Source organism: Haemorhous mexicanus, chromosome 18 (assembly GCF_027477595.1).
Source record: "Haemorhous mexicanus isolate bHaeMex1 chromosome 18, bHaeMex1.pri, whole genome shotgun sequence".
Classification (NCBI taxonomy): domain Eukaryota; kingdom Metazoa; phylum Chordata; class Aves; order Passeriformes; family Fringillidae; genus Haemorhous; species Haemorhous mexicanus.
In genome coordinates this window covers 15,815,481-15,833,287 of record NC_082358.1, presented here as the reverse complement: position 1 = coordinate 15,833,287, position 17,807 = coordinate 15,815,481, and the positions used below count along the sequence as shown (strand labels likewise).

Here is a 17,807-nt window from a genome sequence, read left to right as displayed (position 1 = left end):
ACATGGAGCTTATGAACATATTCCTTCAGGAATCAGGTGGTACTGCTTTTGGGATCTGTTCAAGGCATTGTATTGGGTCATGTACGGACATACCAGCTCATTCAGAAATAGCCTGTGTAATTTGGTGCAGCAGGCCTGTATTTCTGTTCTTTCCATAAAAGAAATAGGAGTGATATGTATTGCATACTATAGTTTATAAGTAAGGACAGGGAGACAGAGTTTCTCCCCCTTAAGAGATTATAGCCCAAGAACCAAATTTTGATCACCCTGCTCAGAATAAAAAGTGCTTTACTTGCCAAATAAGCTGTAACAATGTCCAATGAATTCAACATTAATCTTCCCACTAATCTCAATGAGCTACAATTCTGAGTTCTAGATGCAGCAGCCATTCTCAACAAACTTGTACTGCCTCTTTACAAAAAAAAAAAAAATCTGGAAACTCTTCTTATATATTTGTGACAAAGTTATGCCAAGAATACTATAAAGAAAACATTGTTCCCCTGAGGTACCCGGAACTTCCATATTCCAGAACCTGAAAATCAATAAAAGTTTTTGTTTTTTCCTTACATGTGTTCTGAGGCATTAGGAAAGAGTTGTGAGTACTGAGGGGCTGAATCTTCAGGACCATGAGGAGCAGCATGGCTTATAACCATCAGTACAGGCCTGTGAGGATACATCTTCTTTGATATTCTAAAGAAGGTAATACTGTCATTGGTAATCAGATCAGTCAGATAATCCTGCAAGTAGAAGGAAAAGTATAATGAGACACTTGAAAAGGAATTTCAAACTCAGGAAGGCAATAGGAAGGAGAGGTCTGAGGTATCATAAGAAATGGGAAAAAAGAAGCTACTTTACTTAGAGTGGTATGAGGTGGAAGTAAGTTACAGATACTAAAAACTCAAAAAATTAGACTCAAATAATTCTTTCTTCACTGCCTAGAAATACAAAAACCAACAGCTTCTAGCTTTTTTCTCAGAACTGAATGGCACTAAAAGAGATCAAACAGTACCCTTTCTTCCTAAAGTGGGTAACTACATGATGAAAAACACAATACTAAATACAATGACCAGGTATGAATTTAAAAAAATTATCAGTGTCACTATCTTCAAGATACATAGTCCAACCTTACATCATAAAAATACTGTGAAAATGTGAATGGCCTGATGTTCTTTTCTTTTTTAACCTTCTTCTGAACCAGAAATCACTAACACAAGAAGATGGTGGGCTAACTGAACCAAAGACTTCATTCAATATTACAGTGACAATCTGACAGATATATAGCTATGTCACACATATTGTTGAGAATTTAGAAAACTTCCTGTAGAAGAGTTGGGCTATCTCTGTATGTTCTAAGAAGTATCATTATCATTCTTAAGATATCTGCAAGAGCTATAGGGATTGAAGACAGGATTTTTAATGACAAGCCATGCTCTCCCTTAGGTGCTTCCCTGGAAACACTACAAATATAAATACCCCTCAAACATGAGTAGGGTATGAAATTACACCTTAAAAAAAACCCCAAATAACTGTGACGTCACAGCAGAATGGAAAATCAGACACAACATCTGCCTCTGGTCAAGCAAACAGGTACAAGGTGTGGTACAGACTGTATTGCATCTCCTTTTGAGTACAGCTTTCTGTCCACAGTTAAGACACTTGTTCCTCTTCACCTCTGTCAACATCCTTGGTCTGAGAAGTCAGCTTGTCATTCAAAGGAATCCTTTTCCATGGACTATATTTACTTCCCCCAAGTTACTTCTTTTCTATCCCAGAAGAAGGCTGGCAAAGTCTCCATTTATAATTTTACACACTGGTACAACACAAGGCATGACTGTTATAAAACTGCCATAATTATGACTGTTACTGGGATGGCCTTTTCCCTCTAAATAGGCATTAAATGAAGGACTTCCGCTCAGAAAAGTACACAGGAGAAGGGAAAATGTACTAAAGCGAAACTGACTTCTGAACATGCTTTCAATGCCTGAGACAATATTCATAGCTGAGAGAGAATACTTAAGCGCTCTCAAAAATGCACTGCCGTTAATCTTCATCATGCTGCTTCTTTAAGCTGGTCAATCACTTGAAGTGTGCAACTCATCTCTGATTTAGCCATTACAAGAGTATAGTTTTCCAATTTTATTTTAAAGACACAGGTTTCCACATGGTCAAAGTGAAAATCACTGCAAACCCAGCATTTACCAGGCCAAAAGACCAAACAGAAACGTTTCACTGACCTGATTTCTAAAGGGTTTTTTTTAAGGCCCATACTGTAGAGGTTGTAGTTGTAGAAAGTTAAAGTTAATCTAAAAAATGATGACAGAAACTGAAAAAGGAAAATCAAAGTAGAATTTCTCCTGTAAGAAAATCTGAAAGAATTTAATATTCAGAAGAGTTTAGCAGTTACTTTAGAGGACAGAATAATCAGTGATTTTTTTTTTCTAGTTTTCCACTGGCACATAATTAACATTAACTATGTTAAACAGATAGAACTAAAAAAATTATTATTACCAACATAATCATCTGATTATGTTGGTAATTGCTGGAAAATCATGTTTCCAGCAACAAAAATGGCAGGAAAGAAAGAGAAAGAGTCTTCCATTTCAGCTTCTGTTTGCTCATTTGAGCTCCAGTGTTAACGTCAACCAGCACTGTTGTTCTGCACACTGTTTTTTACTGTACCTGCTTATTATGTAAGAATATGAAGATTATGAAAAGTTTGTATTTCTACCATCCTATTTTTTGTTTATTACCAAACTCTGTAAGAAAAAACTAAAACAAGTGAAATGTAAACATTTTCAACCCTTGCACACACAAAACAGAGCTGAAGGTATTGGAACATAAAGCTCCCTGTTGGCTCCTTGGTACAATGGAGATGGAGAACGGTGCCTATGAAATCACCTGGCTGACACTTTTCCACACAAGATATATTTCCATCATAACATTTCAGTACACAGCTGTAAAGATTAACTCTGTCATTCTTCACAGATCTGAAGGAAAATAGAAGACAAATAATTCTGTACACTAGTTTGCCCCTTCCCTTGGCCCCGGTGATGGAGAAGGTAACCCTAGAAGACTGTGAAGTTTTATCTCTCAGCACAAAGTACATTCAATTACAAAAGGCAAACAGGGCAAAGGAAAGTAGAAATCCCAGACACCAATCTTTTAAAGGAGAAACTGGCTGTGAACACTAAGTTAATGAAACACAAACAGGAATGCAGGATTTGCGATCAATAAGAGAAAGCGAACAAAACATGTGTTAAACAAATATACATTACAAATCACTCCAGAGTGAGTCAACTTCCTTAGTTATACACTAAAACTAGAGCAGTTTATGGATAGATTTAGTCACCATCATACTACAGAGCCACTTCTGCCTACTTTAGGACCTCAGTAAAGCTGGTTCCTTTGGAAAGGAACGCTTTTAGCTGAAAAAAACGTATTCCTGACTGCAAGCAGGTATGGAACTGTAACATGCTAGATAAGGAAAAAATAAAACTGCATTTGACAATGACTATAAAGCATTTTTGTAAGTTTAGTCAGGATATAACATCCTTGAAAGGATATTAAAAAACATATACATCTGTATGCACAGAAATACAAACATAATAGTTAGATTTTCCAGTGATTCAGAATTATCATAAATTGTACCAAGATTCTGTGACTACTCCATAGTATTGTGGCTGTGAAAGAAGTTCCTTAAACAAAATGGGTGGGTCTAGCTGGAGGGAAATGGACTCTCATCTCATTAATGTTTATGAAACTCCACTGCCACAATAATTATCATAAAAAGCACAGAAATAGTTAACCTGAAGCATTTAAGTCTGCTTTCACACTTTCAGCTTGTAATATTCAACACAGTCTCAGAACATTTACTTGTTTACACTGTTAGTAACAATGTTTTTAGTAACATAACCCTCCCAGAAAGGAAGGCAACAATATCCCAACACTATTGTTACTGGTTGTAGATGATGTTACACATAGCAGCTGTCAAGTACAAAAAGAGATTGAAACTATAAAGTGCAGATTTCTTGTGGTCATGTCCAAATGTTAATAGAAATAAATCAACAGGACCTACCCTGGAGTAGTCATATCCATGCTTCTCCTTCACTCCATTTCTACAGAGTGTGTAGTTGTAAAATCGAGAATTTTTAAGTAATCCAACCCATTCTTTCCAACCAGGAGGCACATAGGAGCCATTGTATTCATTAAGGTACTTTCCAAAGAAAGCTAGGGGTAGAGAAAGCAGAAGCATAGTAAGAAGGCATAACAGAAACACCACTGTTAAATTGATTAATTTCTTTCTGTTTTTCCTTAAAATAACTTTGTTCTCTCCATTACAACACATATAAGATAAAAGTTCTGAGTCTTAATCTTGCCTCTGTTTTTTTGTTATTTATATCTCCATAATGCAGATATTTTGATTTACAACCTATGTACAGGAGAAACTGGACCACAATTACCATTATACTCTCTTTTTCAGTACCTGATATATTTGGAGTCAGACCACACATTCCTCCTCCCAGACTTTTCTCTACATATCCTTCATGCTGCTGAGCTGCATCTATCCACCTATTAGTGCCCTGTGAAACTGCACTTACCATCAAGAGTGTGAAATTAAAACTCACATTTTAAGATATTAACACTCTATATTTCAACATGAATACTGTGCACTAGGAATTTTGAAAATGCATTTAAAGCCCTGCTTTTCTGACCTATTTCAACAGACAATTTTCCAGATATTAACTTGGGTTCTGAGCATGAGTCTTAATTACATATAAAGATTTGTTTACCTCTCTAAAATCTCTTCTGTATCTGATACCAGTTTTCCCCCGCCCAAAGTTGAACATTTGCCCAATCATTAGTATAGTGATGGAGTGGAGGGAGAGAGAGAAGAACGCTTCCAACTTTTTTTAGATGTATATCTAGCAAAAATTACTTTTAATACTTTTGTTCCCTGAGAGACAATCAGAGGGAAGCAGGTAGAGAAAGTACTCTCAGCATTGCATGGAACAACCAGTTAGCCCAAAGGTCAACTATATGCTGCATTCACATCATGGCCAACTATACTCTTAGACTGACAATGTATAGTTGAATAACATAGTGAAATTAATGAATTGACTGCAGAAATATGGGGGTTCTGAGATAAAAATCCTAAGTATTAAATCATTAAGTATTAAATTTTATTCCATGGGTATGATTTTTTCATGCGATACCAGTTCTTTTTAGGTATTAAAGTAACTGACAAGATTTTCCAAAAATCAGTAATTTCTAAGTACTGAAGCCACCTTCAAAATGGTCAACAAAATGGTCCCAAGTCAGCACCTTTTGTGACAACCAGAAATATGACACTACTGTAAGGATTAGAAGATGTGGCGTTACTATAATTACCTTAGTAACTGTATGAAATCTAATGGGTTGCATAAAACATACAGTGAGTCTTCTGCACCTTAAGAGTATTTTCAAGGAGCAGCTTAAGACTACATTTTGTTATCAGATCCCTTTATTTCCTTCATTGAGGTACTTCATCACGGAGACTAAGAGGAGAAATACAGGTGTGTATACACACACCCATTTTAGTCTACTGCACACAGATGGCCAATTTTTCTCTACCTTTTGGCACACTGACAGCACAGTGTGCTATCACATGCTTCATCCCCCATTATCATAGCCAAAGACTAAACTTCCCTTGCGCTTGGTCTCTCTGTTCTTCCAAGTACAGTGCCTAACAAAGTTAGTCAAGCTTTTTAAAGTGACAAAGTTAAAAAATATAAAACTGACAACTGAGGCTAAAACCAAAGAAACAATTAGGGGACAGATGCACCTTTTTCATCACCTATTGTTCACTCTCAACTTGTGCAAGAAAAACCTGCACCACACTGCTCCCTCCTGCCTGCATGCAACTAGCACATTCCCAAAGGTGTCAGCAGCAGCACAAATCTCTATAGATCCCAGCCACAAATGTCACTACCTCAGAGAACACACTACAGAGCAGAAAGACTGATCCCCAGAAGAATCCTCTTTTGCAACAGAACAAAACACAGGGAAATCACAATGGATAGAGAAGTGGCAATGGAGATGAGAAACCAGCAGCAGAAAAGAAAAACAGATGGAAGCTGTGAAGTGGAAGAGTACAGTTTCTGCCTTCAAGATTACACAAAAGAGAAAACAGGAAAGAAAAACCACAGGGAGATGGCCTGGGTTATGAATTGATTAAAAAGCTTTCTCACTCCAAGGTTGTGAACTGAAATATATAAGCAAGCCTCAAAAAGCTTTACTCCTCATTGCCTCTTTTTCTACTCCTTGAAAAACCCCAAAATAAACAAACAAAAAACCTGTCCAAGCCAACAAACAAACAAGCCACACCACAAACAAGGAATTAAGAAGGTAAACTGTACATCTGCAGGGCAAACCAGTACTACCAAAGGACCTCAAAACTAAAAAATAAAACCCAACAAATAATTATTGCCAATTATTCCTAAACCTTTCTGGGAGTTGATTGTCGAGAAGTCATACCAGCTCACTGCCCCAAAGCACAAGAGGAGAGTTCCCTTCTCTCTCATTCCTAATTTGCTTCATATATCAGTTTTATGAAAGAAGTCAAAACACTAATTCCTTTTCATAGCACCATTCTTGGTTGTTCTGCACACTTCAGGTAATTGTAGGTCATATTCTAGGTTGCTAGGTCTTCAGTTCAAGCATACATGGTATTTTATTTCCACCTTCTGAAAAAGAGGAGTCTTGGGATTTTTGTTGGCTGTTTGTTTACAAACAAAAAATTTCTTAAGTAAAAATACAAGGAAGCTAAAGCAACACCAAGACTTAAGCTCTGGCATTACACACCTAAGAATGCCAGAAGTCAAGAAGAAATCAGAATTAAAATATATACATTAGCCTTTGTACTAAGTCTAAGGTAAGTCTAAGGAAGCTTTCAGATGGACCCAGCCTTGATCTTACCTGTCCTGTACCCTGTATTGTTGAGGTACACTGCAAAGGTGCGTATTTCATGCTGAGCCTGCCAAGATGGAGAAGAACAGTTCTCATTGTTGGTGTAAGTGTTGTGGTTGTGGACGTACTTCCCCGTCAGGATAGAGGAGCGAGACGGGCAGCACATGGGCGTTGTCACAAAGGCATTGATGAAATGAGCACCTCCGTGTTCCATGATCCGTCTTGTTTTATTCATCACTTGCATAGAACCTGAAAGAGGGAAAACATTTCAGAAATATTTTCTGGTTTCAGTCACAAGAGCCCAGATGCCACATTAGAGACCTGAAGGAAGCACAGGTGGTAAGGGCACTGTTATCTCTGAGTGAAACCAAATAAAGAGAGATTACTGATCCTGCCTCAGTGAAGTTCTCAGATCGTTTCAGTAAGGACTAAATACTGAAGTCCTAAGTAAAGATTTGACTCAAGCATGTTGACATAGTTCATAGTTCTTCTTTCATTTCTCTCTAAATTCAAGATTTACAACCCTAACTATCTGCAGCATCTCTACATCCTTTCTGGAGCTGCTAGTATTGTTCCAGCAACTGAGGGTGAAAAGCACTTTATGCAGCAACCCTGATCAAAGCATACATACTCCATAAGTCTTATTTAATTTTTGGTTTCACAAGAAACCTGATATGCTACCTTTTGTGCCAGCCTTATGCAAAAGGCTGAGGTTTGTAAGCACAGAATCATTTCATTTGGAAGACTATTTAGTTCAAACTACTGCTCAAGAAAGGTCTGCTGGAGTTGTTGTGTAGTTAAATAGTTCTATTCCCCTAATGTGAGATATTAGGAGGTATTGATTTCTCTAATTGTCACTGAACTGAAGAGACCAAAACAAGCTCCCATAATAATTTACATAACAAGTTCACTGAGTTCTAGCTATCTGCTTCATCCATTCTGGTAAAAGTCTTACTATCTACATTTTCTTAGGCTTGATTCTGCAGAATCAGGTTCTTAGATGAGTACTTGGGGCAGGTAACACTATGTTTTATATAACCAAACAAATAAGCAATGGACCTGGATAAATTGGGGTAACATGAATAAAAGTCTTTTTGACTGTAATTACTGAATGCCACAGTGCTGCCAGATGGTTTTTCTGTTTTGGTCAAAGACTGGATCTTTACCATAGACATCCACCTAACTAAGTCTGGATCCATGTCAGCATTCTTCCTAAACCCAGAAACACCAAGGATCAGAGAAATAAGAAATTTAGTTTCCCTCATCTATCAGTGCCTAATAGTTAAAACTGAGCAAGTTAGAGAAAATTTTCTTGATCTAGGAAGAATTTCAATTTTCTAAAGAATTTGTCATGGTACATGTCAACAGCATGACCTTGCAAAGGAGATAAAACCTGTTCATCACCAACCCTCCCTTCTTGTTATGAGCAGAGAAAGCCAATTGACAACATGGAGAGGAAGGTATGGGCTCATGCTAGAATAGGGTTGGGGTTAACTTGCCCAAGGCTGAGTTGGATTAACAGCTCAGCTTTAATCAAAGCTGATAGTTGCATCCTACAACCATCTGTCACAAATTATGTTGTTTCTGTCAATAATGGATTTAGGTTTCTTCTAAGCTCTTCTAAGCTCAGAATTTCATCATGGAATTGCAACAGTAGGTTAGTTAATACAGAGCACATGGACACAACCAAGAGTCAAAACCTAGAGGGAAAATGGTCATAAGCCGCATACAAAATCTGACTCTCTGGCATCATGAAGGAAGGTTAATTGCTATGGTAGGTCATTTTACCTAAGAACTGCCATGGCATTAGTTTGAGACCATTTTGTTGGAATGAGTATTAAAAAGAAAATTGAAAATCTCTTTGTGCATTTCTCAGGTCAGAGCACCTGTCATATCGCTTTGTGACACAAACCAAGGCAGGTTATTGCACAGCCCCTTTGCTAAACTTCACATATCAAAAAGGAGTTTCTGAAGAAAGCAATATTTTATTTTTTGTTTCTATAATAGCTGTGGGTTAAGAGTTAGTGCTTAAAGGTACTAACAATACAGTTAACAAATATAACAGCTAATTATACATTATATGAGCTTGAAAACTGTGGATGTTTCCTCTGTTGTCTTATGAGCTAGCCAAGTATAAACAGGCAGTCTGAAAAAATCTTTTGCCATAGCAAAATACAATTTAACAATGCCTTTAAATGACAGAGGAATTTATGCATAAATAACAGTACATGTTAAGACTCCCCTTGGGGACAGTAAGCTTCTTTAATAAAAGAAGCTGTACTGCTGTAATGACAACATCTTATACATCAACAGTCTTTAACACAAAAACATATGATCTAATCTGCTTCTCCAGCTTGAGAACTAATATAGAGTGACAGGGCAGCGCAAGGTAAAAATCCAGCATATTCCTCTGTATAATCTAAAATAGGCCAGCTTTAAATATTTTAAACGGCATTAAACCAGCCAACTAAAACTTATTTTCTTCCGTTTGCCTCCAATACACAGACATCCATTCTCTGTCAGATTATTTATGTCTTAATCAGCAACTGGGACCTTACCACATCACCTTTTGAGCTCGAAAACCTTCTGAGGTTTCACTAGTGGATATATGACAGGAAGTCATGCTTTAAAAGTGTCAATATTTAGTGCAGAAGATGTTGCTACCCATCTAAAACCACTGATAATAAACAAAAATCTAGCAGTTAAAAGGAATTTCTATGCCATTTTAAGAAAATATTCATTGGACTACTATGAAAATATGGAAGTTCAATCAATTTGAAGTATTAAAGCTACTCAGTGAACAAAGCTAAGCAAACTTTACGTTGAACTTTACTTGAAATGTGTGCTTTCCATAACTTTGCTTCGCCTATCTTCACAGTTCACCTCAGGGACAAAGCTGATCTTTTGACTAATATTAATGGAGAAAATATATGAATAATTTATGAAAAAATACTGACTTCCTATTAGTTGTGTTTTGTTGAAGGAGGGAATAAAAAATTTACGTTTTATGGAACTCTAACTGTTGAAGACCTTGTATTAAGTATCAAGTGATTTGTCTACTCTGAAGCACAATTTCAGAAGTGTTTTGCAATAAACTGAACCCCAGAATTTTAATTAACTGTCTCCTAAAGACTTCTCTTTTTACTGTATTTGAAACTCATTAGACACCCTTTTCACATCTTCATTTCCCTTTCTTCACCCCAAGACACCCTCACATTTAACAAAGCTCTAAAGACCCATCTCCACAAATGATAACTAAGATGAAATTATCTTCCAAGCTACTTTTGTAGCTTTTCAGAGGAAGGTCTCAAGACATACAAATCACCTCTCACTCAGATTTCTTTAATGTGGTTGAAAAAGCTCCTAAATAATCAGATGTTTCGCCAATTAGACTATTAAATGATCTGGTTTGTTAAAGCCAGAGCAGTATGGTAGGCAAACCTGACTCAACTGGAGATACTGAATCCACCACACAAGGGACATCGGCATTATGCTAACTTGGATGTAGTAGGGGAAAAAAATCTGTTCCTAATTAATTATTCCTTATCACTATATTCCTCTTCTTTATATTATGCTTGTCAATACAAGTCTTTTGATTAGACAGTCTATCAAATACGTCCGTGTCTGTAGTTCTTGATGTTCTCATTTGTCTTCTCCCATTTGTGTCCATTACAGTCTACATTCTTTCTCCTTTAATGTCCTTCAGAGATTCTGCATTTGATCTATCAGCCCTTCATCAGTATTTTCCTTCTTCCAATACAAGGCTGAGGTTTGGTTTCCAGTAAAACTCAGTAAAATGATTAAGAGTAATGTGAATGAAAAAACAAAACCAAAACAACAGCAGCAACAACAACAACAACAAAAACCCACATAAAAAATCAAAACAAAAAAAATCCGCCTCCTTTCAGGAAAGAACAACATTGTCTTTCTGGTAAACTCCACCTGCTAGTGGCACATTGCTAAATCTATATTTAAATAAATAAGGGAAAGGTTGTTAAAGGCACTTGAGATTGTGCTGCATTCCCTTTTACCTCCAAAGCAGCTACAAGAGAACAATGAAAGCTAAAACACCAATCAGTTACAGACTATTCTTAGAAACAGATGAAATCTTACCCACAGTTTTCTCTGCTACGCTTTCATAGCTTCCAATTTTTCCTTAGCTTTTATTTGTAATTAACATCTTGTTTTCATCTTGCTTAAATGCACTAACTACAATCACCACAAATGGCAATTTTGATTAACTTGGACAGCTCACCAGACAACAGACAAGAATAAAAATTAATTCAAACAAATATTGAGTCTCCCAAAGCCATTAGTGGCAAATGACGAATAACTCCAATCTCAGCTTCATCAAATGGATTTTCCTTAGTTAGATCTTAATTTGTGTGGACACATGCCCATTATCCTTGAAATTGGAAAGCATCAAGTTATCAGGGAATTGAAATATACTGCCCAAAGGACTTACACAATTGCATCAGGAACACAAAGGCTAGCACAAAATAGAAGATGATACTTTTTTTTTAGGGCCACCTTCCAAGCCTGCAAGAAAACGTACTTAGGTTCTTTGGGATATACGTTCTTGAAATTGCTTAATTTCTGATCCAAATAAGCATTAAAAAAAAGGTGACAACAACATCATCTGATCCTGATAATTTGCATGGCATTTATTTTGATGAGATTACTTCCATAGCAGTCTTTCTTACCACCTTGAAGAAGAATGTGACATCTATGATACTGCAGACATACAGTAATATTGATATGAAGGAAGCATCTGTACAAAGACTGCAACGTTGCTCTGATTAACTTCTCAACAAGATGAGTAAGGGTATGAGAAGTACAAGTTGATTAATTTTATGTTCTATTTCTTCTGTGAGGTCCATTTTCCAAACTTTCCTATCCATACTAGAAATCGGATACAGAAAAATTTGGTGGCAAAACTGTCCCACCAGACTACACCTACAAGAGTTCTCTTTTTTCAGATGACCAAGGCTTCATACTCATGTGACAGTATAATTCTAATGCAAAATTATTAAAGTTAACTGGTTTGTGATAATCACTTCTCATAATTAAAGACAGCATTTGGTAAATACAAGCTTGTTCAGGTAACACAACAAAAGCCAAGCAGTCAGTTAATTCATTATTCCAAATCATTAGGCATACCATGTGTTTAATCTTCATCTCCTTTCTTCAACAATTAACATAGAGTTGCTAACAGAGTAGATCTTTTCATTCTGTGTCATTCTGTGTCATTTTGGTCAGTAATCAACTACACATCCAAATGGACAATTACAAGAATAGTATGACTGTGTTAGGTAACATTTAAGTAAATAAAATGAAAATTGTATATGTAATGAATGCCTGCAATTAAACAAAAGAATTTGGATAATGGTCCAATTATCAGTTATGAATGAAATATAAACCTACTGTTTTGGCATGCAGCTTCCCAGGTTATACTTGCAATTGCCAGAAGCAAAGCTTAGGTATTCAGATGAAGACAGACAGGCATGAACTGTGTATTTCCACAGGAACAGGAACTTTAACATTTTGGGCCTAACTTTTGTTGTCCCTGAATTGCAGGCAGATGGAAAGGATGCTCTTTATAAAGGCAGGTTTAAATGTGTTCTTCCTATCATTTTTCTTACTGAAAAAAAATTTCTTATTTTGAATGCAAGGATCTAGCTTCAAGAAAAAGCAATGTCACACTCATTGGTCAAAATTCTCTTTATACTGGTCTCTTACCAAGTTCTACATCCTGATCATCAGTAAGAACAAGGATGATGTTTGGGCGGATGTTTCTACGGTCTCTTTGAAATCTTCCCTTCAGACGTTGATTTAACAGGAAAGTTGAACTTCCATCCAACAGTGATAAAACAGTCATCGTGAATAATCCAAGGACAATACTATGCTGTGCCATGTTGTGCTGATTTAATGTTCTCTCTGAACAAGGTAGCTTAATGGCTTCTATTTCTTTTTCTTTGCAGGTCTCCTATAAGGGAGAGGGAAACAAGTATTTATCTATATTTTCACCCCTCTACACCCATCAAGGAACAGCCAGGTTCTCTCCAAAGAAGTAAAAAGCAATGTACTTGAAATAATCTTAACTCCTAAGAAAAAAAACTAACCAAACTCCCAAAGGAAACACTTATTTTTCTGGTGCCACCTAGATGCAGAAACTTGAAAAATTAAATTCATAAGCTGTTATCAACGTAGGCAATAAAATTTCGCTCCAAGCTCAGATGTAGCAGCAAGCTCAAGGATTTAGCAGGGTTTCAAATTCTTTTGCTTTCATACATATAAATAGCAATCATTCTCCTTCTTCCTTAGTGATCCATTTACAGATGACATTTTTGTTTACATCAAAAATGTAGATGTTGAAGAGAAAAAAACCCCATACCTATCACAATTCTTAAACAGGACTGTAGTAAAATTTACAGAGCTAACAACATATCTGCAAAGTCTGAGAACACTCAGAAGATTTGTTATATACTGATTTATCTTACAAATTCCATTAAAGAGCAAAGCTGCCCTGATCTTGGAGTTATGTTATGATATTGTTTGAAGTCTACTACTGCTTTGATGTTAGTGACAGATCCATTTAGCATTTCTGTTGGCTTCCAAGATTATACACTTTTTAAAAATACCATTAATAATAATGAACACATTTGAAGGCCCATTACTGCTAATGTTCAGGAATGGATGCACCAAAGTGACTTGCACTGATTGCAAAACAGAGCATATGTCCCAAAAATTGACTTGATTGCAAAACAGAGCACATCTAACTGGTAGTACTCCTGTTAAGGAGGCAATGAAAATTTCTTAGTAATTCCTACAAGGAGATTACAAGAAATGAATTAGCATGCTGAAAAATCTTTGAAATCACAGCTTTGCTCAGTCATCTTTTGACATAAAGGGAATCTTCTCTTGCCTTCAGAAGTCAAAATAACAACATGAAAATGTACTGAAAATAACAAGTACTAATTATTTCATCAGATCCAGCAATCAATGAGTCAGCTTTTATGAATTCCCTACTTGCTCCCTGTCTTTTTCTGGACTGGTGCCAATGATCTTTTGGACCAGAAGGAAAAATCAATTAAAAATTACGCAAGAGAGATTCCCTGATTTTTGTAAAGCCCAGAAATGTCAGAGCAGAAAGAACATAGCACTATGTGTTTTACCTTAAGAAACATGTTGGCTATTCTACCCCTACAGAAAACAGTTTTACTCCAGCAGATTATTTCATAGCCACATTATTACTTCCTCTCTGTCAGCAATTGCTCTTTGAGATAAACTTTCTTAATCAAAGTTTTCATGCAATAGCAAAACTACTGGTCTGAAAAATTATAATCAGTTTCTATGCTCATGTAAGAAATGTATATTGAATTTTCACATAAGTCAACAGATACATTGCTATACTAATATACTAATTTTTTAAGGGTACTTTCCAAATTTGCACACTTGAAAGGGTTTGGAGGAAACTTCCTTACTAGTCTGTCCAGTGGGTTTCACAGGTAGGGGGAAGTTACCTTTTTTCCTAGAAACTAAACATTTATTTAGATATCCCAATACTTGTTCCAATGGGCAGGGAAAGAGCTTTCAAATTTTACAGATGCAGCTTTGGTATCTGCTGCTGCTAAGAAATATGCCAGGCTATAGCAAAAGAAACACTGAGAAGTCCGTCCAATCAATTTTCATTCCTTATACTAAGAATTCCATCTGCAGCAGTATAGGAATCATGAAAGAATCATGCCAGAGTCAATGTGTTGCTACTGTCCAAAGAAGATAAAAGCAGCTTGAGAAAGAAACCTGTATCTATTTCAACAGGGGAGTGTAGAAAGAAAGTTTGCTTAACAGGCACATACTCTCAAACATGAGCTTTTTGAGGGAGGAGGTAGAGAAATGCCTTCTGCTCTTCAGAAACTACCACATATGTACTTTTGTTAAAAAAATAAACTAACACTATAGATGCTTTCATTACACAAACATTTTTCTGAAGGTGTGGAAGTTCATGGGGGTTTTCTTCAGTCTATACTAGCCAACAGCTTCTCAAAATAAAAGCACTTGCTAACTTTTCTTGCAGCATTTGTAAGGTGGCCCATTCTTGCTATATCTGGTCAGAACTACCTCCACTACAGTGTTATGCATTTAACAGTCTTTCTTACATCTTTCTCATCTTTAAAACAAATACATGGAAGTAACCTCCCAACCTCATTGTCTCTCTCCCCACAGCCAGTCATTTCCTCACACTTTATTGCCCCTCACACACTGAATAACTAAAAATAGAAGCTGTCCCCAGCTCAGAGAACTGCTTAGCTATCTATGAAATACTTAAGACATTTGGGGACACACATAAACTGCTCTCCCACAGCTATTTTATCCACACTTGTGTATTTGTGGTTAAAAGAAATAGCAATCTGAAAAGATACTGTGAGTGGAAGAGAGAATTTCATGTCAGATACAACAGGCATCTTCCACCAAGCCTGTTATGTCACTCCCCCACAATGAATATATTTCAACTATTGTGATGTGTTATATACCCACTGTTATCAGGGTAGAACTCCCAGGAATCAACTCAAAGTGTGTAATTATGTGCAAAAGTCATATCAATAAGTAGGTAAGAAAATCATAGCAATTTCAGAAAATAACTTATTTCTTAAAGTATGTTTTCACAAGACATACATGCCAGAACTAACAGCACATACACAGTACAATCCAAAAGCTAGCCTTAAGTAGCTATCAGAATAACAACACAAGAGTGTCCCTCATGGATTGCCAGTGGCCAAATACAGATAGGTTTTTTTAACCCCTAGTCTTTGGTGAACTTCCAGGAAGAAAGTTTCTATTCCACAACAAAGTTTCTATTAACTGTTCTTTCCCCATTTCTGTCAACAAGGTTAATCTGCAACTTACAGATAAAGCCAGAACAGTTCCATAGCAGTGCCCCAATCTTTTAATATAGCACTTTTAATAGAGCACCCTCTCCAAAATGCAATTTTGATCTGAGTGGTACAGATGGTCCACTGCTCTCTGTGCCTCTGCAGGGCATCCTCCAGTACTAAAGATGCTTAATCTGTAGTGGTTCTCATGAGAAATAGGTATGCCTCTTGTTTTCTTATTTCATGAGAAATAGGTATGCCTCTTATTTTCTTCCAGATTACACATATGAACTTGAAAAATCTAGTCACTCATGTTTTATATTTAGGAAAGTGCTATCAGAAATTTATGAAATCTTCTTCAGACGGTGCATCTAGCTGAGCTTTCTTAAGCCTATCAAACTTCTTAGAAGGCTGCTTTTGAGGAAGTCTGGTCCTTTTACTTTCTCCTTCATGGCAACACAAAATGTTATGCTAACTCACATTATAATGTTGAAGAGATAAAGCCGGGCATCCACACTCAATTTATAAAAGGAGTCAGCAAAGGGCTATTTCTAGGTAGCATTTACACCAAGGTAAGACTTCTTTATAACACTGTCCTCAGTAATCAATCAGTTCTACAGCAGCAGAATGCACAGGGATGACTGATGTCAATTCTATCCCAGATGGTATTTTTAACATGCTATTGATTAGTATTGCTTGGCACGGATGTAAGAGGCCCCATGTGTGCAAAATTAGTAACTGACAGTAGCTTGCATAGATTGGCGCTCCCAGCCTCCCTAATGCAAGTCCCAGCACAACTGTCCACTGCACAAGCTCTGTGCAACTTCACGGATGTCAGGTAATTCAGTTATTACAACATAACCAAGAATAACATCAGACTCTTCCTGTAACTCTGCATCAAATATATAAGTCTGCTTCAAGTCTACTTTTAGAAATTACTGCTTCTAGTAATGTTTGCATTAACCCACTTTGGGTTTTATTTGTTTTGGCTTGTTTTCCTTTTAAATAAGTATACTACAGAACACTAAGTACAGAATTGGTATGACAAGTTCAGCTTGCCCAGCAGCCACCACAGAACAAGGTAACTGCATGTGAGCTACACAGTGGAACTGCACTTTAAGGGAAAACTGGCTAGAGGGAAGCAACACGCACCAGCTCTCAGTATAGCTGGAGCCAATACCAGGTGGATTATTTAAGCAGACCTAGGTGTGTAATTCATCCAATGTTTAGATTAATTGAAATACGTGGTGCTGGAGACATTTCCTAGCAACCAACCCAATCAAATCCACTCTACCAGTTAAATGGATTCAGCTGCGCTGCTGTTCTTTTACCTCGAGTCACTCCTTTGCATCGAGCTTTGGTTAAGCTAGGTCTTCTCTCACTAAAGCTGTCAGCCATCACTTCAAACCATCATATTGTGTTTGTAGCAGATAAACCCATTTTCATATGTGGATTGGGAAGAATCTTGTTTGCAATCTAACAAGGTTCCCAGGGGAAGACTGGTATCAACATTACTACTGTAATCTAACAACATGCTGCGTTTGCCTATAGTTTTCTACTTTCTGATTTTTTTTTCCCCCAGGCAGTCAAAAATTTATGAGAAAATACAAAAATCAAATCCCCAGTGCTAAACGTGACTCTTGAAGATTACAATTGTGCTGATTTACAGTCACTGAATTACTATTAAGACACATTCTTCTGACTTGCTTGCCTTATGCTGGTGAACACTAGACAAAATTAAATATTTACCACAAAGAAGCTTGGTCATATTACAAAATCTCATTCAGATTTTGTAACATTATTTTAAATAAAACAGAATTGTAAATTAGTTATAGATTTACCTAGGACTTGATATTTTAAGAAATGTTCTAAGCACCTCAATCTACTTTCTTTCTGCCCACTGCTTGAATATTACTGTTAGAGTTTCCCAGTGACGCACAAAGAATTAATCAGTCCTTTGATAGGAAAAATTGCTATTTGGATCCCCCA

At 36.7% G+C, this 17,807-nt stretch overlaps 1 protein-coding gene across 5 annotated transcripts in view; it reads right to left on the bottom strand.

Annotated features, from left to right (window-relative positions):
- SULF2 (sulfatase 2) overlaps nt 1–17,807 on the bottom strand; it is an 84,455-nt gene that overhangs the window by 32,649 nt on the left and 33,999 nt on the right. For 4 of the 5 annotated variants that reach the window (XM_059862728.1, XM_059862731.1, XM_059862727.1 and 1 more), the window contains exons 2-5: nt 12,685–12,931; nt 6,955–7,194; nt 4,076–4,227; nt 568–737 (exon numbers count right to left, since the gene is read on the bottom strand). In XM_059862728.1, the coding sequence (XP_059718711.1) occupies nt 568–737; nt 4,076–4,227; nt 6,955–7,194; nt 12,685–12,859 (737 nt within the window). In that variant the 5' untranslated portion in view covers nt 12,860–12,931. The remainder of the gene's footprint in view (nt 1–567; nt 738–4,075; nt 4,228–6,954; nt 7,195–12,684; nt 12,932–17,807) is intronic. The other variant, XM_059862730.1, reaches the window with a different exon arrangement.